The sequence below is a fragment of the Macaca thibetana genome, chromosome 1 (genome assembly GCF_024542745.1).
Source record: "Macaca thibetana thibetana isolate TM-01 chromosome 1, ASM2454274v1, whole genome shotgun sequence".
Lineage (NCBI taxonomy): Eukaryota > Metazoa > Chordata > Mammalia > Primates > Cercopithecidae > Macaca > Macaca thibetana.
In genome coordinates, this window is record NC_065578.1 from 124308897 (window position 1) to 124336275 (window position 27379).

Below are 27379 nucleotides of genomic sequence, written 5' to 3' on the forward strand. Positions count from 1 at the left end.
AGCAACCTCTTTGGCTCACAGTGCAAGAGCAGGAGTAACCAAGGCCTTGGTAGGTTCAGCAGATCAGCTCTTGGTTCCAGATCTAAACTCACTCTCACTTCTCTACCTTTTGGAGTTGGAGTTTCCTTCCCTTGTAAGGCTGACTATGGAGTACTCAGTCTCCCCACCTTGTCCTCTTTGTTGCCCCCTGAACAAATTCACAGGACATGTTTTGTTCAAAGACATTTACTGTTAACCACTAAGAGGAAACATGAAGATGATTAACATTCCCAGAAGTCTCCCAAAGCCCTCCTTGTCTTGGGTGGCCCTGGGAGCCCTTCTCAGATCACCTTGGACATGTGCTGAGCTCCCCTGATGTGGACTGGCTGGCTCCCCATGGGATCGTGGGACTCCCAGCACTTTGGAGTGGTGCTGTCCGGGCTGATTCCCATCTCGCCATTCTGGATGAGGAAGGACCTTCTCTAGACGTCAGATCCCACCTGAAGATTCAGCCCCTGCAGGTTTACCACGGGCAATTTCTGGAGGGCTCCTTGTCAAACTCCTGCCAAGGCTGCCCTGCCCTCAGGAAAGCTGGGTTCCTTGACCTGCAGAGCTAAGGGTCAGAGGCAAGCTAGGCAAGAGCAGCTGTGCATAATAGGGGGGTGGTGGGCAGACCCAAGGGGACTTGGGGGCAACCCTGGCCTCATTCCATGTGGGAGTTACCATGATATAGGCCCAGCTGCCAGCGTCTCTGCTTTTTCAAGAAAAGCTGGCGCAAATCTAGACTTTTATGTGAAAACTTCTAACTTTCAGATGCTGCTATCGTAATTTATAAAAATACTGCCTGAGCCAAACCAAATGCCTCTGACTGGATCCTATCCTGTGGGCTGCCGGTCCTGCCCCCTCGTTCTCAGCTCATTCCCAGGCCCTCCAGGAGTCTGCTGCCTGTCTGCCCGCCGCAGATCTAGTCTGTGACTCTTCCCAGATTAGCCATTTTTTTCCTGGTTCCCTCTGGGTGGGACCTTCTTGAGATTCATTCTACACCTGGACACCCACAGAGGACTCTTTGAAAAGGAAAGTAATTGTTGCATGTTGAAACTAATGAATCAGCTGGCTCTATGGTACCTCAGGGTTTGTGCTTCATCTGGTTTCTAAGGTTTTTGGTCTTTGTTACAGGAGAAAGGTGCCAATGGGCAGCTTTGGGAAAGGCACAAACCCACCCTCAGACCGTCCAGGGCTGGTGAGGACTCACCACGACCAGGGAAAAGACTGTCTTGACAAAACACGGGGCACAGGATGGGAGCTAAAATAAATGGTTACTGAGCGCTCTGCCCAGAGGAACCCTGGGAGGCTGGACTTGAAGGGCCCACTGGGCCATGGCACAGGGACTTTTTGCCTAGGGGAGCCACACAGCTGGTAGGCAGGAGTTGGCTGTGTGGGCAGCTGCCGGTGTGATCACAGGGCTGATGCAGGGGTCTCAGCAGGGGACAGAAACAGGAGCTCTGTTGGGACTGAGGGGAAACCCGAGGCCATTCCACAAATGTCGGAGCCCTGACCACTGCTCAACTAGAACTGAGTTCCTATTTGTGAAATGCTAAGGGGCAGCGAGGCACGACCTCCAGGCTCAGAAAGCTGTGGTGACATCCTGAAGGGGCGGGGCGTGTGTGTGTGTGTGTGTGTGTGTGTGTGTGTGTGTGTGTGTGTGTGTGTGTGTGTGTGTGTGTGCGCGTGGCGCGCGCGCGCATGCGTACATGCTGAGGTGGGGCTCAGAGGCCCTGGCCAGCCCTGTACTGCAATCTTCTCCTCCTCAAATCCAGATCATAGCTTGAGAGGGGATACTTTCAAACTAGTGGGACAGCCACACAGTGCCACTAGCATATCTGCTTTACCAGCTTGGGGTACAAAGTAAGGCCACTTTCCTGTTAAGAAGCGTGTTAAACGACTGGCACCCCTGACATCCTGAGCCCCTTTCTCCTCTGAGAACTCTGAAGCAGGGCTGTTCAGGTGCCTGAGCCAGCTCAGGGGCCACGCTCCCGAGGCTTCCAAGTACAGGTGATGTGGACTTCACCAGCTGCTGAGGATGCCCAGGAACCAGCCCCCTCCCTCAAGGTCAGGGACATCCCAGGGTTGAAGTGTGTTCAACACAGGCTAACAGATGGCTATGGAGCAAGTCTCGTGGCCCCAGTAGGGCACTGTCCTTGCTGATAGTCACAGCAGCAGGCGGACGAGGGTGGGGTGTAGGCAAGTCCTCCTCAGGCCCCAGGAGGCTCCTGTGGGGCTCTTGAGCACTGTCCCTGGAGGGGAGCCTCCCAAGGTTCTCCCCCAGCCACCCCTACCTACCTCTGTGTTCCCCAGACAAGGAGCCCTTTCCCTCTTTGGGTACCTTTCCCTTCCAGATCCCCATAGCCACGGTTCTCTACCTCCCCTCTCCCCAGCCAGTCCTCAGGACTCTGTTCAGTCAGCGCTGGGGAGGGCCCCTTTCTTCTCAGAATTCTTTCCATTTGAGCCCAGGCAGGAATAATTAGCAACTGAAAAACAGGTACTTTTCCCCCTGGGGGCTGGTAGGGCTCTATCTTTGGGCTTCTAGAGGATGAGGGAAAACAATGACACTCCATTCTTTGAGTGCCCTGAAAAGACTGGGTCATACTAAACCAGCCTGACCATGGCTTTCCCTCCTGGAAGCTGGGCTGTCTGCAAGTGTGTAGCTCTGAGGCTGTCTTGGGTTCTGTCTATGAAGACATAGAAATAATTCATTGGGAAGTCCTTTCCTTCCTGTGGCTGTGGCTCCTGGCCTTCAGCAGCGCAGGGAAACGCTGGAGTTGTGGCCTCCTTGGAGGGGCACTTCTGCTGCCCACAGCTGGGCACTGGGCACATGGCATGGCCACTGTGCCTTGGTGGCTCCATCAGCTATAACCGCTTCAGTGTAGAGTTTATTGGTGCCAGGGTGAGAGAGAAAGCCTTGCGCTCTCCCCAGCACCCTCTATTAGCCTGAGCTGGCCTGACTCCTTGGCACTGTGGGCTTTCCTCTCCGCCCCACCTTCAGTAACTGCAGCTCCAGAGTTAACTGGCTCTTTTAGTACATGCACAGGCACATGCAGTCACCTACACTCACATAGATACACTCACACATCCACGCTCACACACATATACGCATGCATGCATGCATACTCACACACGTCTATACAATACACACACAGGTGTGCGCACACACTCACATACACACAAATACATGCACACTCACACACATACATAAACTTACACACATAAACACAAATGCACATACATGCACATACACACATTCGCATATATATCTGCTCACTCCCACATTGACTCTATAATACCTCCATAATACCTACCACACACAAGCACACACAGACCTTCCAAAGTCTGTGAAGGGAAGGAAGACTGTGTATATGTTTCTATGTGGAGGAACCTTGGAATGAGTTTAAGAAATTGTGATGTTGATAGTTATTGCATCATGCATCGTTCATCATAAAGTTTTGCTTCTCTTTTAAAATGTAGGTATTCTGGCTGAGCTGGGTGGCTCATGCCTGTAATCCCAGCACTTCGGGAGGCTGAGGCAGGAGAATTGCTTGAGCCCTGGAGTTCAAGGATCAGCCTGGGCAACATAGTGAGACCCCCCCATCTCTGTTACAATAAATAAATAAAATAAAATATAAATATTCCTGTGAAAGGTCATAATGTAAGAGTTATGTTACATTAGTTTATTATATCATACAATAACATAAAATTAGTTATTGTATTTTACTTCTTAGTTTAAATGGGAACCTAAAGTAGATTTTGATAAGGAGAAGGGCAAAATGATGGCAAAGGGGACAACCTTGTATCTGAGCTTATGAAAGAGAAATTTTCCCTGGATGCATAATTTTGCCAGGTATCTCGTCCCTGAAAGGGCATGACTGGACCAGACGAACTGACCTAATCATAGGTGAAGCCCCACAGAACCCTCAGACTGAATTTGGAGGTGCTTCCAAGAGCTTTTGGTTCAAGTCCCTCATTGTAAAGAGAAGAAAACTCAAGTTCATTGAGGTTACGTGACTTGTCCATCCACACATCAAGCCTCATGGATGGCATTTCCAAAATCCATCTCAATCTGTTTTCTCCTTCACCTATCATCCACATATGAAATCCCAGGAAAGACTCTAATGTTAGGTTATGTGCCTCCTGCTTGGACTAATGTCTGTGGTCAAGGGGGTGGGGAGCTATGCTGATCAAAGCTTGTCAAGTGGCCAGGTTTGACTGGCAGTCCTCTCACCCAGCTTGACTCTAAGGGCTTTCTGCCAAGTCAGCATGGTTCTGTTTTCAGAAGACTGGGAGGAAGGGACAGAAGATGACAAACAAGAAAACAACTGGTGTCCATGATTATATCTTAGCAACAGCCTAGACATTTCTGACCCAGAGATGGATAGGGTGGGGGTGATGGAGGAGGCGTGTCCCCATTGTGAAGATTGTGTTTTGGGAGAGAAGGGATGAAACAGAGACAAAATAAGAGAGGGGAGGGGTGAAGGTGGTGTTTCTGGCTAAGGCTCATTTTCAAGTGCTACAGTTCGTGTTTCAACCCTAGAGTTCTTTAGAAAATCGCTAAAGTTTGCGGGGGGTGTTTTATAAATGAACTGAGCACTTGGATGACTTTATGAAAACATTTTTCCTATATTTTAGATTTGGGTGAAGTAGATATTATTCCTGAATCTTGTTTCTAGTACGTTTTCCTTTTGTCACCTTTATCTACACCTGCTGAGATTTTTTTTTTTTTACCTGAAGAACAATAACATATTTCAGAGGCAATCAATGGCCCAAGTGTTGTCTCCTAAATTAGAACATTTATTTCATTTCTATTCCCGCCTCGGCTACTGTACATTAGGCTAATGTATAATTAGTGACCACTCTGTAACATCCACTCCAGTCCTTAACACTTTTATTTGCTCATTACTTTATTATTCTAGAGGAGTTTTATTCTGATCCTAACATTGACACTAATGATATACCACTATCAAAATTTTCCTTATTATCAAAACTTTATCAATTTCTTTTTTTTCCTCCTAGAAACAGGGTCTCACTCTGTCACCAAGGTTAGAGTGCAATGGTGTGATCATGACTCACTGCAGCTTTGACCTCCTGGACTTAATTGATTCTCCCGCCTCAGTCTCCTCAGTAGCTGGGACCACAGGTGCATTCCACCATGCTCAGCTAACTTTAAAAATTATTTGTAGAGATGAGATCTTGCTGTGCTGTTCAAGATGGTCTTGAACTCCTGGGCTCAAGCAGTCCTCCCACCTTGGCCTCCTGAAATGTCGGGAGTATAGGCGTGAGCCACCATGCCTGGCCTAACTTTATCAATTTCTTGATCAGGGTATTATTTTTTATAAAATATGTTTTCAAAATTGCAAATGGGAAACTCTGGCCTTAAGTGCAGTGATAAAGGAAATGTCTCTTCCACCTCTGCCTTCTCCAAGATCTGTCACTTACACCATCACACCTTTACGCACTTCTGTGTTGGTCATTGTGGAGGGGTAGTGAATCCTGATGCTGGAAGTTTGGGATCTGAAGCCAGGAGGACCCAGATACAAATCCCAGGTTTGCCTCAACTTCTGCGTCTGTAAAATGGGAATAATAAGAGTACCTACTTAATAGAATAGCTGTGTGATTTTGGGAATTTACTTAAGCCTCACAAAGTTTGCTCACATGTAAATTGAGGCTATCAATAGTATCTAAGGAGTAAAGAAGGTGACACAAATAATGTGCTTACACAATGCCTAGCAAATTGTAACTGAGTAATAGCTATCACTTTTTTTCACAATTAATTACTTGTATTGCAGTAGGTTTGAACAACTCAAGAGAAGCGTTATGGGCCAATTCATCTTTTTTTTTTCACTTGCAGATGGATACTGCCTCTTCATAAACAGCCTCTGTATGTCTTCTTTAACACTGCTTCTCCCAAGTAGGGTAAAAGTCTTGCATTAAATCTATTGCACATATGCTCATGAAAAGGTTAAGGTCAGCTGCCCCTGGAAGTTGACATTCCTGTTTTTGTCCCTCCCCATCTGCACTTGGCCAGACTGCTATGCTCTGGAAGCACAAGTGTGAGGACTGGGGAGGGCTGGCAGGAGGCGCGTGAACTGCCACAGTTCAAGGTTGGGCACATGTTCCCAGGGCAGCCAGCAGGGACCTTCATTTTCATTAAAGTCATTCATAACTGTGCATACACTATTTGGGGTGTGAATACTGGTCTAACAGAAGGTGCCCCAAGTTTAGTATATGAGCTGCAAAGCCACCTCCAACCTGTGCAGGTAGGCAACGTGTCATTTCCTACCCTGCTTCAGGGTTGCTCCTCCTGGCCTCCTGTAGGCAGCCCAAGAAGCCAGGAGCCACTAGGGCCAAGGGGGCAGCCCCAGCTCCTCACATGGAAAACAGGGTGGGAGGCTGCTGAAGGGCCCAGGGTGGATGCTGGTGCTGCTGTCACCTCTGCCATGTCTCCAATGGCTCCCTGTGGTGACTGAGGCACATCCTCCACTGAGCCTGTCTTTCTTCCGTGGTGATGGCTACCCAAGCACACCCTTGCTTCCATGATGACAGCCACCACTGCTTTCTCAGGATCGGGTAAAGAAGTTCCTCTCCTGAGAGTGAGGCTCACCTCTGGGTGCTCCTAGTAGATGGGCCTGGGTTCCCACTGCTACGATGCTTAACAGACAGACACAGTTCTTCAGTTGTGGTCACACATGGCCGCTTCTCCTAGTTCAGACTCCGCCACCCAAAGGGGCTGAACGGGGCCCACGTTGGAGGTGAGCTACTTCATGGCCCTGACTCTACAAACCCCTTCCCCTTCCAATTCTTGTTCCCTGCTCCTGCCTCTTTCTGCTCTCCTCCCTCCTGCTGCAACTCCCTCACTCCACCTAGCTGCTTCTAGACACATTCCAAAAACTGTGAATCGCTTCTCTTCGCCATCTTTTCTCCTCCTATGGAGCCTCCGCTATGTTGCCCAGGCTAGTCTCGAAATCCTAAGCTCAAGCTATCTGCCTGTAGTCCTACCTACTCAGGAGGCTGAGGTAGGAGGATCACTTGAGCCCGAGTGGTTGAGGCTGCAGTGAGCTGTGATTGTGCCACGGCACTCCAGCGTGGGCAAACTGTGTGACCCTGTCTCAAATCCATCCATCCATCCATCCATCCATCCATCCATCCATCCATCCATCCATCCATCCATCCGGAGGAGCTTTTTGGCTTATTAGCTTGTTAAAAAATTAGAGAATTAAGTAAGATTCAGGTCATAGTACTGTAAGATTTTAGAGAGTTAAAGATAAGTGGGATGAGTCTGAAAAAGTTCTGCTGGTGAAGGGAATGTTTAGGAAGGACCTGAGAAGGCAGAAATGGGAAAAATAATATATATACTTTCAAGGTCCCTTGGTTGGGCAATTTTAATTTAAGCAATAAACAATATCTACAAAACACTTTAAAACAAAATATCACACACGCGAGATTGATAGTTTCCAGACCACTTAATTTTAACAATTAAAAGTTTTATTTAGTATCAATACAAATAATATTTTCACATTTTTCTACTAGAAAAATCTTATAGTAGTATTTAAAGCGAGATCAGTGAAATTGAGCATGTGAGTCGCTGTTTTAATTTTGTAACGTGGCTGGCAAAGGGCTCCTGGTAGTACAAGTGTCAGCTCTGCCATCTTCTTATTGTTTGCTTGTACTTGCTTTTTTTTTGAGATATGTCTCACTCTGTCACCCAGGCTGGGGTTCAGTGGCGTGATCTCGGCTCACTGTAGCCTCCATCTCCTGGGTTCAAGTAATTCTCCTGCCTCAGCCTCCCGAGTAGCTGGGACTACAGGTGCCCGTCACCATGCCCAGCTAATTTTTGTATTTTTAGTAGAGACAGGGTTTCATCACGTTGGCCAGGCTAGTCTCAAACTCCTGGCCTCAAGTGATCCACCTGCTTCGGCCTCCTGGAGTGCTGGGATTACAAGTGTGAGCCACTGTGCCCAGCCTCTACTTGCAGTTTTAGTATTATCTTTTTTGTTTTTTTAAATAGCTTTGTTTTGATAAAATTCATATAATACACAATTTACACATTTAAAGTGTACAATTCAATGGTTTTTGGTAAATTACAATAACCTTCTGAAGTTGTGGTAAAATATATGTAACATAAAATTCGCCATTTTAACCACTTTTAAGTGTACAATTCAGTGGCAGGAATTACATTCACAATATTGTACAACCATTACCACTATTTCCAAAACATAATCATCCCAACTCTGTACCTGTTAAACAATAACTCCCCATTCCTGCCACTCCCCTGCCCCTGGTAACCTCTAATATATTTTCTACAATTTTGCTTATTCTAGATATTTCATGGAAATAGAATCACACAATATTTGTCCTTTTAAAATCTTATTTCACTAGCATAATGTGTTCAAGGTTAATCCATATTGTAGCATGTATCAGAACTTCATTCCTCTTTATGGCTGAATCATATTCTATTGTATGTATATATCACATTATGTTTATCTGCTAATCTGTAGGTAGACATTTGGGTTGTTTCTACCTTTTGGCTATTATGAATAATTCTGCAATGAACACTGAAGTACAACGATCTGTTGGAATCCCTCTTTTCAGTTCCTTTGGGTATAAGCCTACCACTAGAATTGCTGGGTAATTCTGTTTAGCTTTTGGAGGAACTGCCAGAATGGTTGCATCATTTTGCATTCCAACCAGCAATGTATGAGGGTTCCAATTTCTGATTATTATTATTATTTTTGAGATAGGGTCTTGCTCTGTTGCCCAGGTTGGAGTGCAATGGCATGTTCATAGCTCACTGCAACCATGAACTCCTGGGCTCAAGCAATCCTTCCACTTCAGCCTCTCAAGTAGCTGGAATTACAGGCACCTGTCACCATGCCTGGCTAATTTTCAAAATTTTTCTTTTGTAGAAATGGGGTCTTGCCATGTTGACCGGGCTGGTCTTGAACTCCTAGTTTCAAGGGGTCCTCCCGCCTTGGCCTCCCAAAGATTACAGGCATGAGTCACCACCCTCAGCCTAATCATTTAAAAATGTACAACTCATTGGCATTTAGTACATTCACAATGTTATGCAACTAGCACCTTTCTCTAGTTTTAAAACTTCTTTATCACCCTAGAAAAACGGTACTGTAAGTAATCACTTAAATCACTTCCTGTTCTCTCCTCCATGCCCACCACCCTCATTCCCCTAGTAAGCACTGTATTAGTCCATTCTCACACTGCTATGAACTGCCCGAGACTGGGTAAATTTCTAAAGGAAAGAGGTTTAATTGACTCACAGTTCTGCATGGCTGGGGAGGACACAGGAGACTTACAATCATGGCAAAAAGGAAAGAAAACATATCCTTCCTGACACAGCAACAGGAAAGAGAAGTGCTGAGCAAAGCGGGGAAAAGCCCTTTATAAAACATCAGATCTCATGAGAATGCACTCACTACCACTATAACAGCATGCGGGAACCACCCCCATGATCTAATCACCTCCCACAAGGTCCTGCCTCCAACACATGGGGATTACAATTTGGATTACAATTCAAGATGAGATTTTGGGTGGGAACACAGCCAAACCATATTAATCACTAATCCACTTTCTGTCTCTATGGAGTTGCCTATTCTAAACATAGTATTGTTTTCTTTCACTTAATGTGATGCTTTTGAGGTTTATCCAAGCTGCAGCATGTTTCAGTATTTCATTCCTTTGTATGGCTGAATAATAGTCTATTATATGTATGTATGTGTGTGTGTGTGTACCACAATTTGTTTATCCCTTCATTCATTAATGGCCATTTGGGTTGTTTCCACATTTTGGCTATTACAAATAATGCTATTATAAACACTAGTGTAACAGCTTCTGTGTGGATGTATGTTTCATTTCTCTTGTATTTACACCTAGCAGTGGAATTGCTGGGTCATATGGTAACTTTCTGGGGAACTGCCAAACTCTTCTGTAGCAGCTGCACTATTTTGTATTCACCCAGCAATGTATGAAGTTTCTATTTTTTTTACATCCTCCTTGACACTATTTTTAAAAATAAAAAATTATAGATTAGCCTGGCCAACATGGTGAAACCCCATCTCTACTAAAGATACACCAAAAAATTAGCCAGGTGTGGTGGCGGGTGCCTGTAATCTCAGTTACTCAGGAGGCTGAGGCAGGAGAATCATTCGAACCTGGGAGGCAGAGGTTGCAGTGAGCCCAGGTCACGCCATTGCATTCCAACCTAGGCAACAAGAAGGAAACTCCACCTCAAAATAATTATAATAATAAAATAAAAAAATTATAGGCATTTTAGTAGGTGTGATCATTGTGGTTTTGATTTGCATTTTTCTAATGATTAGTGATGTTGAGGATCTTTTCATATACTTGTTAGCCATTTCCATATCTTCTTTGGAGAAATGTCCATTCAAGTTCTTTGCCCATTTTTAAACTGGGTTCTTTGTTGAGTTGTAAGAATTCCTTATATATTCTGAATGCTAACACCTTTTTTGGCTGTTTTGGAAGGTCACTGTTGGCAGGCTTCTCCCTACGAGGATTCAGCAGTGAGGAAGCAGAGTATTCGGGGGACAACTGCTTCTTCTGGAGGGGAGAGAATGGGATGGAGTTCAACGGCAGCTCTTTATGTCAGACTTTTAGCAGGATTCAGCTTTATAAATATGCCTAAACAAACAAAATAACAGCAGATGATTATTTGTCAACTGACTTCAATCTGATGGACTACTCTAAATGGAAAGACATATACAAAAGAGGGATTAGATTCACATTTGTCCCTTCAGTCTATCTGTCCACTCTCATTTTGCAGCCAAATTAAGAATCAACTTTTGACTATCACAATACTGTATTACCTCTCCCTGGGTAACCAGGTCCTCACAACTTGGCCATTTCATGGTTCATTACTACTTCCATTAGAGATAGTCAGGGAAATGAAAAGAACTAAAATTACAAGAGAGCCATTTGGCACCTTTATGATATTGAAAGGTTTAGTGAGACAAGAAGTATAAACCACAGCCTGGAATGGAGTTCTTAAATTGACTGTGGATTTAAATTATTATTTTCCACCTGCTCCTTTTATCCGTCATTCCTGCAAATGCTTCATACTTAAGAGGAAAAATAAATTCCTTAAACAAGATACAAAAAGCATTAGCCATAAAGGGAAAAATGTAATAAATGCAACTAAATTGACATTAAAAACTTCTGTTCATAAAGAAGATACCTTAAAGCAAATAAAAGACAACTTACACACCATAAGAAGGTATGTGCAACTTATATATCCAACAAAAAAAAATTGTTCTGATATAAAATATACAAAGAATGTCTATAAATCAGTAAGAAAATGAGAAATGGAAAAAAGCTAAACAAACAAAAATTTCACAGAATGGGAAAAAATATGGTCAATAAACATATGAAGAGACACTCAACCACAGAGGTAATCAGAGAAATGCAAATCAAGATCACACCGAGAAGTCATTTTATAATCATTTGACTGGCAAAAACAATGAAGTCTGACTTCACTAATTGCTAGAGAAGATGGGAGTCTAAAGAATCTCATATATTGCTGGTGGGAGTTTAATTTGGTACAGGCTTAGAAAACAATTTTGCATTCCTCTGTAAAGCTGAACACTCGCAATACTCTACCACCCAGAAATCCTATTCCTAAGTATATGCCAAGCTCTTGCCCATGCACACCACCAGGAGACATGAACAAGAATGTTTATAGCAGCCCCGTTGGTAATAGTCAGAGGCCTGTCATCGGAAGAGAGACATTCATTGTGGGATAGTCACACGTGGAGTATTACACAGTGGTACAAACAAGTGAACACAGTCAACAACATGGATGAACCTCAGTACTCCTGGGAAGTAACAGGTCATGTGTGTGATTTTTCTGGGACAGTCTACACACACATAAGTATAGACATATTTTTCTTATTTATGGCATCACAGTATTTCACCATTTTTTAATGGCACATACATACAATATAGTTTATAGGTGAGCTGTAGTTCTTTAACCAGTCTCCTATTGATGGATAGCTATGTTTGCCATGTTTTGCCATTTTTGTTTTTTTTGCTATTGCAAATAATGTTGCATGAGTGACACAATCACTGGAACCTGATAGCAATCTAACACATTATAATTTTGCAGTTATTATACCTGTGAGATAAAGTCCTGGAGGTGGGTTAAAGGACACATCACTTTGTAAATTTTTTTTTTTGAGACAAGGTCTGGCTCTGTCACCCAGGCTGCAGTGCAGAGAGGTGCGATCTCAGCTCACTGCAACCTCCGTCTCCTGGGCTCAAGGGATCCTCCTACCTCAGTCTCCCAAGTAGCTGGGACTACAGGCGCACACCACCACGTCCAGCTAATTTTTTGTGTTTTTTGTAGAGATGGGGTCTTGCCATGTTGCCAAGGCTGGTCTCGAACTCCTGGGCTCAAGTGATCCTTCCACCTCAGCCTACCAAAGTGCTGGGACTACAGGCATGAGCTTCTGCATTGGGCTGTAATTTTGATAGATGTTGGCAACTCGCCCTTTACTAGCAATGTATAAGAATATCTTTAACTTGTTCTTTGCATGACAGGGAATTAAGAATTTTTTGGCATGTGTGGGTTATCATACCCGGGCAAAAAACCAAACCAAACCAAAACACCCCCCTGACCCCCACAAAACCCTAATCAACCAAAACTCCCAACCCAACCCAACTAAACCCCAAGAAAGAGATAAGACCAGCTTCTTACTTGTCGCCTCTGAGTATAGGGTCTTCTCATCAACACTCTGAACATTACAGGAAACAAAAAATTTCCTTCCTTCAACTTTATCAAGTTGGCTATTTATCATAACAACAGAGCAAAGAGGGATAGGTCTGCAGAATAAAAAGAAAAAGGAAAAAAATCAGTTTTTATCTCACTTATGTAACATTAAAAGATGATCAAGTACATGACAAGGGGTAGACATTTATGACACCTGACAATGAGTATTGACTGCCTTAAACAATACATTCCTCAAGGGCTCTGACACCAGGAGCCTCTCAAGCTCCCCTTCTCCCAAGCACCACTGCTCTCAGGTGGCTCCTGGGCTACAGTCCCTGGATGTCTCTCTGGGCTTGTTTCAAAGGGATCATCAGGAATTCCAGCTCTGTGATGGCAGAGACTATCCCATCTGGAGATCCACTGCAAAGTCCTAAGGGAGCTGAAATCCTTTAAAGAAGTGAAAACAGGGCTAACAGATGGTCCCAGGCAGCTTCTCTCATTTCTTCTGTCATAATCAACATTTCTCAACCAATTCTGAGTAATGGTCACTAGACAGACACCTAATAACAACAAATTGCTGGTAACAGCTTATTGCTCTAAGTCAGTACTGTCCGATAGAACTTTCTGTGATGATACAAATGTTCCATATCTGAGCTATCCAATATGGTAGCCACATGTGCCTAATGAGCACTTGAAATGTGGCTAGCATAACTGAGAAGTTGAGTCCTTACATTTATTTAATTTGAATTAATTTATACTTAACTTTAAATAGCTACATGTGACTAGTGGCTACAGACGTTTCTAGGAATCCTGGAGATACATATCACAATGAAAAGGATATCTCTTTTTTTTTTTTTTTTTTTGAGACGGAGTCTCGCTTTGTCTCCCAGGCTGGAGTGCAGTGGCCGGATCTCAGCTCACTGCAAGCTCCGCCTCCCGGGTTTACGCCATTCTCCTGCCTCAGCCTCCCGAGTAGCTGGGACTACAGGCGCCCACCACCTCGCCCGGCTAGTTTTTTGTATTTTTTTTAGTAGAGACGGGGTTTCACCATATTAGCCAGGATGGTCTCGATCTCCTGACCTCGTGATCCGCCCGTCTCGGCCTCCCAAAGTGCTGGGATTACAGGCTTGAGCCACCGCGCCCGGCCGAAAAGGATATCTCTTTAAAGCTGAAATTTCAGTTGGTTGAAACAGAAGGTAGAGCACGGAAATGTGTTTCGTGCTCCTATGGTACTACCCAGCAGATGATGGAACTACTCCAGGTAGGAAGGCAGTTATCACTGTGATGATCTCTCTGCCCAGTTTTCCTTTCAATGACCTTTTAATACTTCCACTCCCATTAGCTTTTCCTTTGCTCTTTTGTTGAGCCAATTCAACATTTACTAAGAACCAGGGGACATCAGGTGTTCTCACCAGCCCAGCATCTCCCTTTTCTACTAACATGACTCTCTTCATTTATCCACCCCCTACCCTCCCTTCATTCTCTTCATCTCTCTCTCGGATACACTCATGTACCCGTTTTGTTAGGGAACCACCTCTCCCTCATTCTTAGCCCATGCAGGTTGACTGGCATTGAATAATGATCCCCCCACTCCACATACACATAGTGACCAGTTGTGGGGGTGGGCACAGGCTGAAACAGTCAATCCTGGAACTTGTGCTGGAGCCCTTGGGCTGGTTCTTTTTCTCTGAGGTGCTAGGCTTACAAGACACAAGGCTGGCTGGCCTGGCTGGTGGCCATTGTGCCACTACACTGGGAAAGGCTATGGGAGGATGAAGCAGATCTAGAAGAAAATGTGGCTGAGATTCCTAATGACATCACTGAATACCTGCTCTCAGCAACACTTGCCTTCTCAACCATACAAGCCAATATGTTCCCTTTTTTGCTTAAGCTACTGAGAGTTAAGAGTTGCCCTTGTAACAGAAAGTCCTAGACTAGTAAAGAGACTAACAGAAAATGTTTCAGAAAATACAAAATAATATAACAACTATAGAGCATAATTTTCTAAATGTAACTAATATTAAGGCACAGATCAATTTGGTTGGGACAGGAAACTGGCTTTAGCTTGTTTTCCTTCATTTAGCTAGAACACTTAATTAGATTTGTATCAGAGGCAGAAAAGTGATAACAAAGATAAAAGCAACATTTAAAAAGAAAAAAATTTCTTTTATTATGTTTGTATATGTCTACACACACACACACACACACACCCACCCACACACCAGCAGACAGGCATAACAAAGCCAAAAGATAACTCTTTGAAAAGACTAATAATCTCTGGCAAGATAGATCAAGACAATGAGAAACAGCATACATAAATACTATTGAGGTCAAAAAGAATATAGATTTAGCTGAATTTTTTTAAAAATTGAGAATATTGTGAATATTATGAATAACTTTATGTCAATACATTTGAAAATGCAGATGAAATAGAAAAAATTTCAAAAATTTATTAAAACTAAGAATAAAACTATTAGAAAGCCTGAATAGTTGAGTAAAGAAGACACTGAGACTCTAAGAGGAAGGAGGAGTCTCACTCTGAAACGAGCTTGGGTCTCTCAATCACTTCATGGGGGTAAAACCCTCACTGACCAGGATAACCACATGGGACTATTAGGTAAACCAAAAAAGCCTATAGGTTTAAAGTAGTGAGATGTAGCAGTTACCCTAGCTAATGTTACTCTAATTTACTATAGTTTTTTTTTTTTTTAAGTTCTTTTATTTTTTTACCTCAAGTTCAATGTGGCCAGAACAGTGGCTTGTAAGGTTCTGATTCTGTAAAATCTATTGAGACTTAATTTATAAGCCAATACATGATCAATTTTTGCAAATGTGTGCTGGGAAAAAGAAAGTGTGCTGTTCTCTAATTATTGGATACAGAGTTCTATGTTTGTCTAATAAACCATACTTGTTATCTTGTGTTGTGGTGTTTAAATTCTCCATTTTCTTTTTTCTTTTTTTTTTGAGATGGAGTCTTGTTCTGTCACCCAGGCTGGAGTGCAATGGTGCGATCTCAGTTCACTGCAACCTCTGCCTCCTGGGTTCAAGCGATTCTCCTGCCTCAGCCTCCCTAGTAGCTGGGATTACAGGCGTGTGCCACCATGCCCAGCTAATTTTTTGTATTTGTAGTAGAGATGGGGTTTCACTGTGTTCGTCAGGATGGTCTCAATCTCTGACCTCATGATCCACCCCTTGGCCTCCCAAGGTGCTGGGATTACAGGCTTGAGCCACTGTGCCTGGCCTAAATCCTCCATTTTCTAATTGTTTTTTTCTTTTTTCGGAGACAGGGTCTCAGTATGTTGCTCAGGCTGCAGCTCAGTGACTATTCACAGGAGTTATCATAGCACACTGCAGCCTCGAACCACTGGACTAAAGCAATCCTCTGCCTTAGCCTCCCAAATAGCTGGGACTACAGACGTGCACCACCTCACTTGGCTCTGAATTTTTTTTTTGGTCTGCTTGACCTATCAATAATTGAGAACAGGCTGGGCGCTGTGGCTCACACCTGTAATCCTAGCACTTTGGGAGGCCAAGGTGGGCGGATCACAAGGTTAGGAGACCAGCCTGGCCAGCATGGTGAAACCCTATCTCTACTAAAAATAGAAAAAAATTAGCCAGGCATGGTGGTGGGTGCCTGCAGCTACTCGGGAGGCTGAGGCAGGAGAATTGCTTGAATCCAGCAGGTGGAGGTTGCCGTAAGCTGAGCTCGCACCGCTGCACTCCAGCCTGGGTGACAGAGTGAGACTCTGTGTTGAAAAAAAAAAAAAAAAATTGAGAACAACGTATTGGAATCTCCCACTATATAAAGGTGGATTAGTCAACTTCTCCCTATGATTATATCAATTTTATTTATACTCTTTATTAGATGCATATTGATTTAGAATTACCTACTATTGAACTGAATCTTTTATTATTACAAAGTAGCCTTCTCCATCCCCAATATTACTTTTTTGACAGTTCATTATTTTTCTGATCCCAGCTTTCTTCTGGTTAACTTCTGTGTAGCATATTTTCTCTTCCTTTTAAACTTTTTGGTGTCATTTAAAAAATATGTCTCATATAGTTTCTAGTTTTTTACATTTAAAAATTCAATTTTATAATCTGTCTTTGAACTGATGGTTTGGTCTATTTATAGAGAGTCATTACTGATTTATTTAGACTTATTTCTATCCTCTGATTTAGGCTTATTTGACTTGCTTTTTCTAACCATTTTTTCCTTGCTTTTTAAAAAATTGAGTCTTACTACTTGTTTGATCTTGTACTGTTTTAGATATTATACACTCATTTTCTCTTAATCATTCTCTACACTGAAAAATATGAGGATGTATAAACATTAACTCTGTTCATCTCCTCCCAAACTACATGCTGTTGTTATCCAGTATTTTAGCTGTCCTTTTGTTAATCACTATAATTTATTTATTGTAAATTTTTATTTTTATTATTTTTAGAGACGGGTTCTCCATCTGTCCCCCAGGCTGAAGTGCAGTGGCACACTCATAGCTTACTGCAACCCTGAACTCTTGGGCTCTAGCGATCTTCCTGCCTCAAACTCCCAAGTAGCTAGGACCACAGGCACGAGCCACTGCAACACACCAATCCTCAGAATTTAGACATCAACATTACTTATAGACTCTATTTAGATTTTAGTTATCTACATGTTTACCAATTCATTTGCTCATGATTCCTCCTTTCATCCTCCTGCCTGTTGGGATTGCTTTCCTTCTTTCTAAAGTCTACCATTTAGGAGCTCCCTGGGTGTTGTCCTGCTGTTCCATAAATTCTCTCCATTTGTTTGAATGACAGTACCTTCATTTTGCCCTCATTTTTGAACTTTAGCTGTGCAGAGAGCATGATTTTAGATTGACATTTTCTTTCGGCAGATGTTTGATTGTCTTCTGGCTTCTACTGTTGCTATTGAGAGGTTTACTGCCAGTGTAACGGTGCCCTCTTGCTTCTAAAAAGAGTGCTCTACAATGGCTGCTCTGTCTTAGCTCTGCTTTTAAGATCTCTTGGTCTTAAGTATTCTCCAATTTCTCTATAATGTCTCTAGATATACTTTTAAAATCTAGCTTGATATATATTGCTTTCTATATTGTCAATTCATGATTTTCTTTAGCTCTTGAATATGCTGACCCATTATTTCCTTAAATACTGAATCTTTTGATTCTCTTTATTCTATTTGTTCTAGGACTCTAATTAGCATGTTAGATCTTTTTATTTGTCCATTATAGCTTACGCTGTCTATATTTTCCATTTCCTTTTTTCTCTGTGCTGGATTCAGGATAGTTTTTTTTTTTTTTTTCTCTCTCTCTCTCTGCTAAACCTAGATCTGAAAATAATTAAAAAGCTTCATTTAGGCCAGGCATGGTGGCTCACACCTGTAATCCCAGCACTTTGGGAAGCCAAGGCAGATGGATCATGAGGCCAGGAGTTCGAGACCAGCCTGACCAACCTGGCAAAACCCCATATCTGCTAAAAATACAAAAATTAGCCGGGCATGGTGGCATGTGCCTGTAATCTCAGTGACTCAGGAGGCTGAGGCAGGAGAATCGCTTGAACACGGGAGGCGGAGGTTGCAATGAGCCGAGATTGCACTACTGACTCCAGCCTGGGTGACAGAGAGACTCCATCTCAAAAAAAAAAAGCTTCATTTAACATATTAAGCTGCTAGCTCTAAATATATTAACTGTGATCCTCAAAGTATCTTTTTAAGAAAAGTATTATTGTCTTTGGTTAATGGATGAGGAAACTGAGGCCCAGAGAGGTTAGGTAATTTGATAAAGCTATATGGCTATTTGGTGGCACACATCATCAGTCTGATTCAAAGTTCTGCTTCCCACTTTGCACTTGAGCTTGTTTCATCTGCCAAATGACTTAGTTGAGGTGGGCATGTTGATGTATTTATGGGATATATCTCAATACCACACTAGAACAATGGGTGACTAATTTAGTGTTTTTAGTAATACAACCACCACCACCATCACCGAGCATATGGATCTGATAAATGAACTCTTGATTAAATTTCAGTGGAAGGGGAAAATAACTTGTAGGGAGAAATGAAAGGTTTACTGGACTGTGAGATTATAAAAATCATGAGAGTTTGTATTAGTTTGTTTTCATGCTACTATAAAGAACTACCTGAGACTGGGTAATTTATAAAGAAAAGAGGTTTAATTGACTCACGGTTCTGCATGGCCGGGGAGGCTTCAAGAGACAATCATGGCAAAGGTGAAGGGGAAGGGGAAGCAAGACACGTTTTACATGGCGGCAGGAGAGAGAGAGAGAGAGAGAGAGAGAGAGAGAGCGAGCGAGCGAGCAAGGGGGGATCTGTCAAATGCTTTTATTTCTTTTCTTTTTTTATTTATTTATTTATTTATTTATTTATTTATGAGATGGAGTCTTGCTCTGTTGCCCAGGCTGGAGTGCAGTGGCACAATCTCAGCTCATTGCAACTCCCAGATTCGAGTGATTGCCTGCCTCAGCCTCCCAAGTAACTGGGATTATAGGCATACACCACAACACCTAGCTAATTTTTTTTTTATTTTTAGTAGAGATGGGGTTTCACCATGTTGGTCAGGTTGGCCTTGAACTCCTGACCTCAGGTGATCCACCCACCTTGACCTCTCAAAGTGCTGGGATTACAGGCATGAGCCATGGTGCCTGGCCTGCTAAACACTTTTGAACCATCAGATTTCGTGAGAACTCACTATCACTAGAACAGCATCGGGGAAACTGCCCCCATGTTCCAGTCACCTCTCACCAGGTCCCTCCCTTGACACATGGGAATTACAATTCTAGATGAGATTTGGGTGGGGACACAAAGCCAAACCATATCAAAGTTACAAAATGTCTAACTAAATTTTTAGTGAAAATAAAGGATTTTATTGGGCTTTTTTTTTTTTTTTTTGAGATGGAATCTCACTCTGTTGCCTAGGCTGGGGTGCAGTGGCACGATCTCGGCTCATTGCAACCTCCATCTCCCAGGTTCAAGCGATTCTTCTGCCTCAACCTCCCAAGTAGCCCGTGCATTTTAATTGTGCATTTTAAAGGAACAAGCGCCGGGTGCGGTGGCTCATACCTGTAATCCCAGCACTTTGGGAGGCTGAGATGGGCAGATCACCTGAGGTCAGGAGTTTGAGACCAGCCTGGCCAACATGGTGAAACCTTTTCTCTACTAAAAATACAAAAATTAGCCAGGTATGGTGGTGTACACCTGTAATCCCAGCTACTTGGGAGGCTAAGGCAGGAGAATCACTTGAACCCAGCATGCAGAGGTTGCAGTGAGCCAAGATTGCGCCACTGCACTCCAGCCTGGGTGGCAGAGTAAGACTCTTGTCTCAAAATAAAAAATAAATAAATAAAGGAAGGAAGGAAGGAACAAGCTTCCAGAATGTGTTGGCTACAAATTAGAAACACAGTCCCACAAGATTATTAAAGTGATCTGAGCTTCTGATAAAAAAAATACAGAATTAAAAGCAATTGAAACTCTAAAAAGCAAACAAAAACCAGAAGCCTAGGGATTATCATTTTCCCTTTTCAAGAAAACTATTGAATGCATTTTTAAAGCTTTGTTTTAAATTCTTGCAGTGGAGTCATATTTAGAAGTAACTCCTGTGTTATCTATCCACAAGAATTCACATTTACCCCTCTTGTTCTTACATCAGTCAGGTATCAAAGAAACCTTTCTATATAGACTGCCCACAAGGTGGGGTAGTTATAATAGGAAAATGGAGAGAAAGAAATGACATTTCACAGTTTTTGAGTTTCTAGTAAATTCAGAGGAAAGGTTCTGACCTTTACCAGCCTACCTTTTTATCAGGGTAATCTCTTCAGTTCTATATTTCTGTTCACTTTCAGCTGTGTTAAAATAGTCCTTTAACATATTCACTGAGGTATTTTTTTTGTTTTTAAAAACAATTACACTTTCATTTCCTTTTTTTTTTTTGAGATGGAGTCTCACTCTGTCGCCCAGGCTGCGGTGCAATGGAGCAATCTCGGCTCACTGCAACCTCCGCCTCCTGGGTTCACTGCAACCTCCGCCTCCTTGCCTCAGCCTCCCAAGTAGCTGGGATTACAGGTGCACACCACCACACCCAGCTAATTTTTGTATTTTCAGTAGAGACGGGGTTTCACCATATTGGTCAGGCTGGTCTCAAACTCCTGACCTCATAATCTGCCCACCTCAGCCTCCCAAAATGTTGGGATTACAGGCATGAGCCACCACGCCTGGCCTACACTCTCATTTCTAAAAGTTTTGTTAGGTTCCGTGGCAAACCTGCCTAATAATTTTATAGTTTATTGTTGTTTTCTCTTTTTGTGACTTCATCTTTTATTTATTTATTTTTTGATGGAGTATCGTTCTGTTGCCCAGGCTGGAGGGCAATGGCATAATCTTGGCTCACTGCAGCCTCCATCTCCCAGGTTCAAGTGATTCTTCTGCCTCAGCCCCCCAAATAGCTGGGATTACAGGCACGTGCCACCACACCTGCGTAATCTATTTTTAGTAAAGTCAGGGTTTTGTCATGTTGGCCATGCTAGTCTTGAACTCCTGACCTCAGGTGTTCCACCCGCCTTGGCCTCCCAAAGTGCTGGGATTACAGGTGTGAGCCACCGTGCCCAGCCTCATCTTTTATTTCTTTAAATATCTCATACTTTATTCATTTATATTGTGTATTTTATTATCATGATATCTTAGATCCCTGAGGTCTAAATCTTATTGTTTCTGTTGATAGTCACCCTTGGTAGTTTCTTTCTTTGTGTATTTGGTACAGGATCTACTTGTTTTGAAGAAGGAATGTCCTTTAGCATTTCTTGTTTGCCTTGTTGCATGAAGAAATAGAATCAGGAGCTTCTCAACTCATGTGTCATGAATGGGTCATTGGGATGCTGAGATACTTACCCTTTCAACTAGCTAGTCATCACTAGTTATGACCTGCTTTGTCTATTATCTTAATGTGCTAGGCACAAGGAAATAATCAAGTGGGATATTTGGATCAGAGGGCTGGAAATTACTTGAAATCATTAATGAATAATTTTGGTTCTTAAAGGAAGTAAGGTAGATTAAGGCATCTGATGATTAATTGACACTGCAAATTATTTTCTTTTTTTTGACACTGCAAATTATTTTCAACTAAAATATAATCCCAGGTTGTTACCTGTAGCATCCTGAATCAAGTAATCATATTAAATTTAATGTTATTATTACTATTATTATGAACCCAAATAACTGTATACAAAAAAACAGAGCCTGATAAATATTAAATTCTAAACTACTTATAAAATCCAATACTTTATTCTGGTCTTTAGTCATCAACTAACAGAAGACAATAGAAGCTGTGTGTTGTAGTGAAAAGTATCAGATTTGGTATCATAAGATGTGAGCTCTAATCCTGACTAAATTGCTCTCTATCCATATGACTTCAGGTAAAACTTCTTTTCAGTATGTTTTCCAATTGTGGGGGACAAATGAACAGCAATGCAACTGACTTTTGTGGATGGTTTATTGGGTGGGACAAGCACTAAGCATAGAGTGTGGAAGGTTCTGTTCCCCATTTTGCACTTGAGTATGTGGAGTATGTGCTTAAGACAAAAACACTTTTTGAGGTAAACCGCAATCTAAATACTTTGTTTCAGCTTGTTTTCAAAGTAACCTTTTACATTTATTTTTTAGGAAGGATGTTGTACTTCATTATTCAACTTTATTTGAACATGGAAAAATATTTTTGAAAACATGGGATATGGAAAAATATTAAAAACTTAAAAACATGGGATATGGAAAAATATTAAAAACTTAATTTTTAATATATTTTTTTATCATGTTAAGAAAACCCAGATTTCTAGAATCTAATTTATAGTCATAACTAATATGAAATATTGACCATCTGTAAATATGTCAACTTTCCCCAAATTAATCTCTAGAATCAATGTAACTGCTATTAAAATCATTAAAAGGAGGTACAATGACAATCTGGGTTTAAACGTTAAAAATCTAAGGCACAACTAGGAATAGAAAGAAACTCTCTCAACATAATAAAGGCTATTTATGAAAACTCTACAACTAACATCATGCTAAATGGTGAAAGATTAAAACCTTTTTCTTTAAGATCAGAAACAAGACAAGGATGCCTACTTTTGCCACTTCTATTTTACATGGTACTAGAAGTCCTAGCCAGAGCAATTAGGCAAGAAAAAGAAATCAAAGGTATTCAAACTGGAAAGGAAGAAGTACAAAGATCTGTTTACAAATGACATGACTTTGTATATAGAAAATCCTAAAGATTCCACAAAAACCTGTTAGAATGAATAAACAAATTCAGAAAAGCTGCAAGATGTAAAATCAACACAGAAAAATCAATTGCATTTCTATACACAAACAATGACTAATCCTAAAAGGAAATTAAGAAAACGATTAAGGCCAGGTACAGTGACTCACTTCTGTAATCCCAGCACTTCGGAAGGCCAAGGCAGGCGGATCACTTGAGGCCAGGAGTTTGAGATCAGCCTGGTCAACAAAGTGAAACACTGTCTCTACTGAAAATACAAAAAGTTAGCCAGGTGTGGTGGTACGTGCCTGTAATACCAGCTACTTGGGAGGCTGAGGCATGAGAATAGCTTGAACCTGGGAAGTGGATGTTGCAATGAACAGAGATCATGCCACTGCACTCCAGCCTGGGCAACAGAGTGAGACTCTGTCTCAAAAAATAATAATAATAAAAATAAATTAAAAATTTTTAAAAATATCAAAGAATAAAATACTTAGGAATAAACTTAACCAAAGAGCAAAAGTCTTATACACTGAAAACCACAAAACATTGATGAAAAAAATTAAAGACACAAACAAATGGAAAGACATCTGTGCTTGTGGACTGAAAAGACTTGGGGGGTGTGTGTGTGTGTGTGTGTGTGTGTGTGTGTGTTTTACAGTTGGGGTCTTGTTTTGTTGCCCACCCTGGAGTGCAGTGGCATGATCCTAGCTCACTGTAGCCTCGAACTCCTGGGCTCAAGCAATCCTCTCAAGAAGCTAGGACTACAGATGTGCACTGCTGGGCCCAGCTAAATTTTTAAAAAGTTAATTTTGTTACGTAGTTGATGTTGGTGCTCCACCCAGAGCCCCTTGGATCCTTTCTTCACTTATTTTGGTTATTTTCCCTAGAGTCTGCTTTGCTCAAACACAGAGACCCTTAGAAGTACTTGGAACTTTATGGTCCCTCGGATGGCCCCGATCCCATGACCGATACATGTGAGAGTATGAAGACTCTAGCTCCCTCATCTGAGATAGAGACAATTCTGAGGCATAAATTTCATTCTAGAGCTCCCTTGTATGATCCAGCTAAAGCTATGCTTTGCTGGACTTTTGAGAGTTCAGCCTTGGTTGACTTCTTCATATTCCCTGTCCTGCTTCTCCCACTCCCTTGCTAGTTTCCTCTGGGAGCACTTCTTTAATAATCACTTGAACACAAATTATGGTCTCAAGATCTGCAACTGGGAACCTGACTTAACAACACCTAAGGATAAATAGAGAATTACTATGAATTTACCTTTTATAATTGATGTTGAGATTGGCAGTCACGACGACTCCTCCAGCCATCAATGCACACATACCAACAGTACTATCAATCATGGTTGCAATGGCACCTCCATGAACGAATCTGGTTACAACAGGAGTGGAGGAGAAATGTTTTCAGAAGTTCTGAAGATAGCAAGCCTCTTGAAAGAGAGAAATTATCCAAGCATCTTCACACAATTTATTTATGAAAGGTCCACTTAGCCCATGTTCAGCGTACTGAATGCCAAACACTATTTATGTCCCCAACTTTATTTTGTTCACAGCATAATAGTATAGTCTTAAGTATTTGTAATAAAACCAGAACTTAATAGTAACCAGATCACAAGCAAGCAAAAAGCTAAAATATAATTTAGAACATTTATATTATATTTTTATTATTAGTCAAGTGTGGTGTCATGTGCCTGTAGTCCCAGCTACTCAGGAGGCTGAGGTGGGACGATTGCGTGAGCCCAGGAGTTCGAGGCTGCAGTGAGCTATGATCATGCCACTGCACTTCAGCCTGGGCAACAGAGCAAGACCTTGTCTCACAAAACAAAACAAACTACACATACTCATTGTGTTTAGAAATTTAGGTAATGCAAATATGAAAAAAAGAAAAAAAAATTTAAGACCCATAATACTACCCACCTAGTCAGTGACAAGCCACTGTTAACACATTAATGATATGCTCTCAAACTATACTGTTGCCCTAGGCCCTATAATATAATGCTCTTTAATATATTAAATATTTAATCAATATTAATAATATAGATAAGATGTTCTTTAATAATGTATTATAAACATCTTTCCATGTCAATAAATATACATCTACATGACCATTTGAAAATCTTCATTGTAGTCCATGGACAGGACACATGGTGGCACTGTAAGATAACATTTTTTTAGATCCACACTTTCAGGCTATCATTCTTACCCAGGTGGTCCTTCCAGGTAAGGGCCTCCTTGAAATAAGCAAACCATCCTTTTCTCGACGTCACTGTAGAACATCACGTATTCAAAGCCCAGGCCATCATCAAAGCTTCTGGTGAAGAGCTGGGTCTGTGACAATTGTTCTTCTTTCACAAACTTTGGGTCTATAGAAAATGAGGTGGATGGCAAATGAGAACCAAGGGTGAGAGAAATGCCATGGCAGAGCCAAGCACTTGTACCCTGCTAGAATCACATGTCAATGGATGATTGACTCAAATGTCCACAGGGTGCAAAATTAAAAGGAATGGGAGGGTCTCAATGAAACAGAAGATAGGATCTTTGCCCTTGTGGAATTAACAGTCCAACTGGGGACAGAGTCAAACAGACATGAAATCAAATCAAAGTACCCACACATGGCAATCAGGAATACAGTATATAAATGCTAACAATATACTGAATAAAATGGTACGGTAAAGATAGAAACCCTTCTTGGAAGAACTGTGGTTTAAATGCAATTTACAGAAAATAAAAAACGTAACAGAAAGGAGGTTTCCCTGGCAGACATGAGTTTAGCTTGAATCAGCAACAGGGTCAGTTCAGCCCAATACTCATGTGATTGTGATTCTAAGCCCCCAAAACTGGCAGTTAGAACTATTAGGGTTCATGAAATCAGACTGTGGGTTGTAATCAGGTTTTTTTTTTTTTGGACGGAGTTTCGCTCTTATTGCCCAGGCTGTAGTGCAAAGGTATGATCTCAGCTCACTGCAAACTCCGCCTCCTGGGTTCAAGCGATTCTCCTGCCTTAGCTTTGCGAGTAGCTAGGATTACAGGCGCCCACCACCACACCCGGCTAATTTTGTATTTTTAGTAGAGACGGGGTTTCTCCATGTTGGTCTGGCTGGTCTTGAACTCCCGAACTCAGGGATCCGCCTGCTTCGGCCTCCCAAAGTGCTGGGATTATAGGCGTGAGCCACGGTGCCCGGCCATTTACCAGGCTTTAAAAAGAAACAGAACACTTAGATAACAGAACCATATACTCTGGGTAAATAATAGTGCACTTGTTTAGACAATTTTTTTTCACTACAAAATTGTGAGCAAGTTGGGGGAACTGGACTGAGTCAAAATATAGGTCACTTCAAAATAAAGATTGAAATCCATTGCTCTCAAGAAATGGTGCATTTATCCTTTTGTATCTGTTTTAAAATTTAATCCCCCTACTCACCATTCTTTCATATCTCATCATGATTTGCCACATGTAAAACTCTTTCTTTCTATTGAATTTATATTTACAAACGTGGAAAAGGATACAGATAAGAGCATCCAGGAAAAGTGGGGAGAGGGACAGGAAGGATGCCTTTTACTTAGGTCATGAGCATCCCAGGGCAGGCACCCTGTCTTTTAGACCTTGCATACCCAACAAATGGCACAGATGTGCACACACTATATACACTTAAGCAGCTGTTGAGTGAATTGATGGTTTAGAAGGCTGGACAAGGAAACTTAAAGTTGGGGATCAGTATTATGGTGCAGTGGAAAGAACCTTGGCCCGTGAGTTGGGAAAATTAAATTACTGGCCTACCTCTGGCCTAGAACTCACTCTTTTGCACCGTACTTTAACCATACAATGAGGAGATAAAATAAAATGAGCTCTAAGATCTCTTCCCGCCGGGTGCGGTGGCTCAGGCTTGTAATCCCAGCACTTTGGGAGGCCGAGGTGGGGGATCACGAGGTCAGGAGATGGAGACCATCCTGGCTAACACGGTGAAACCCCATCTCTACTAAAAATACAAAAAATTAGCCGGGCAAGGTGGCAGGCGCCTGTAGTCCCAGCTACTTGGGAGGCTGAGGCAGGAGAATGGTGTGAACCCAGGAGGCGGAGCTTGCAGTGAGCGGAGATTGCGCCACTGCACTCCAGCCTGGGCCATAGAGCGAGACTCCGCCTCAAAAAAAAAAAAAAAAAAAAAAAAAGGATCTCTTCCAACTCTGACATTCCAGGACTTCAGGATAAGATAGGTGTTAAGCGCTTCTAATTTTTTTACTTAGGAGTTTGAAATTTCTAGTCTAGATTATCAGACCTTGAGCTTATTTCATAAAAATGAGAAAAATAATGTCTGGGTTGAGTTAAAATGTAGGTCATTTCA

The 27379-nt window shown here is 42.0% G+C and overlaps 1 protein-coding gene across 4 annotated transcripts in view; it reads right to left on the reverse strand.

Annotated features, from left to right (window-relative positions):
* Positions 1 to 323: 323 nt before the first annotated feature.
* Positions 324 to 27379, reverse strand: part of THEM4 (thioesterase superfamily member 4) — a 53110-nt gene continuing 26054 nt past the window's right edge. The window contains exons 3-7 of one of the 4 annotated variants that reach the window (XM_050755268.1): positions 25243 to 25402; positions 24301 to 24411; positions 12752 to 12876; positions 5467 to 5594; positions 324 to 494 (exon numbers count right to left, since the gene is read on the reverse strand). In XM_050755268.1, the coding sequence (XP_050611225.1) occupies positions 5479 to 5594; positions 12752 to 12876; positions 24301 to 24411; positions 25243 to 25402 (512 nt within the window). In that variant the 3' untranslated portion in view covers positions 324 to 494; positions 5467 to 5478. Of the gene's footprint in view, positions 495 to 3940; positions 5595 to 8659; positions 10681 to 12751; positions 12877 to 24300; positions 24412 to 25242; positions 25403 to 27379 lie in introns of those variants that run through there. The other 3 variants (XM_050755287.1, XM_050755267.1, XM_050755276.1) reach the window with 3 other exon arrangements.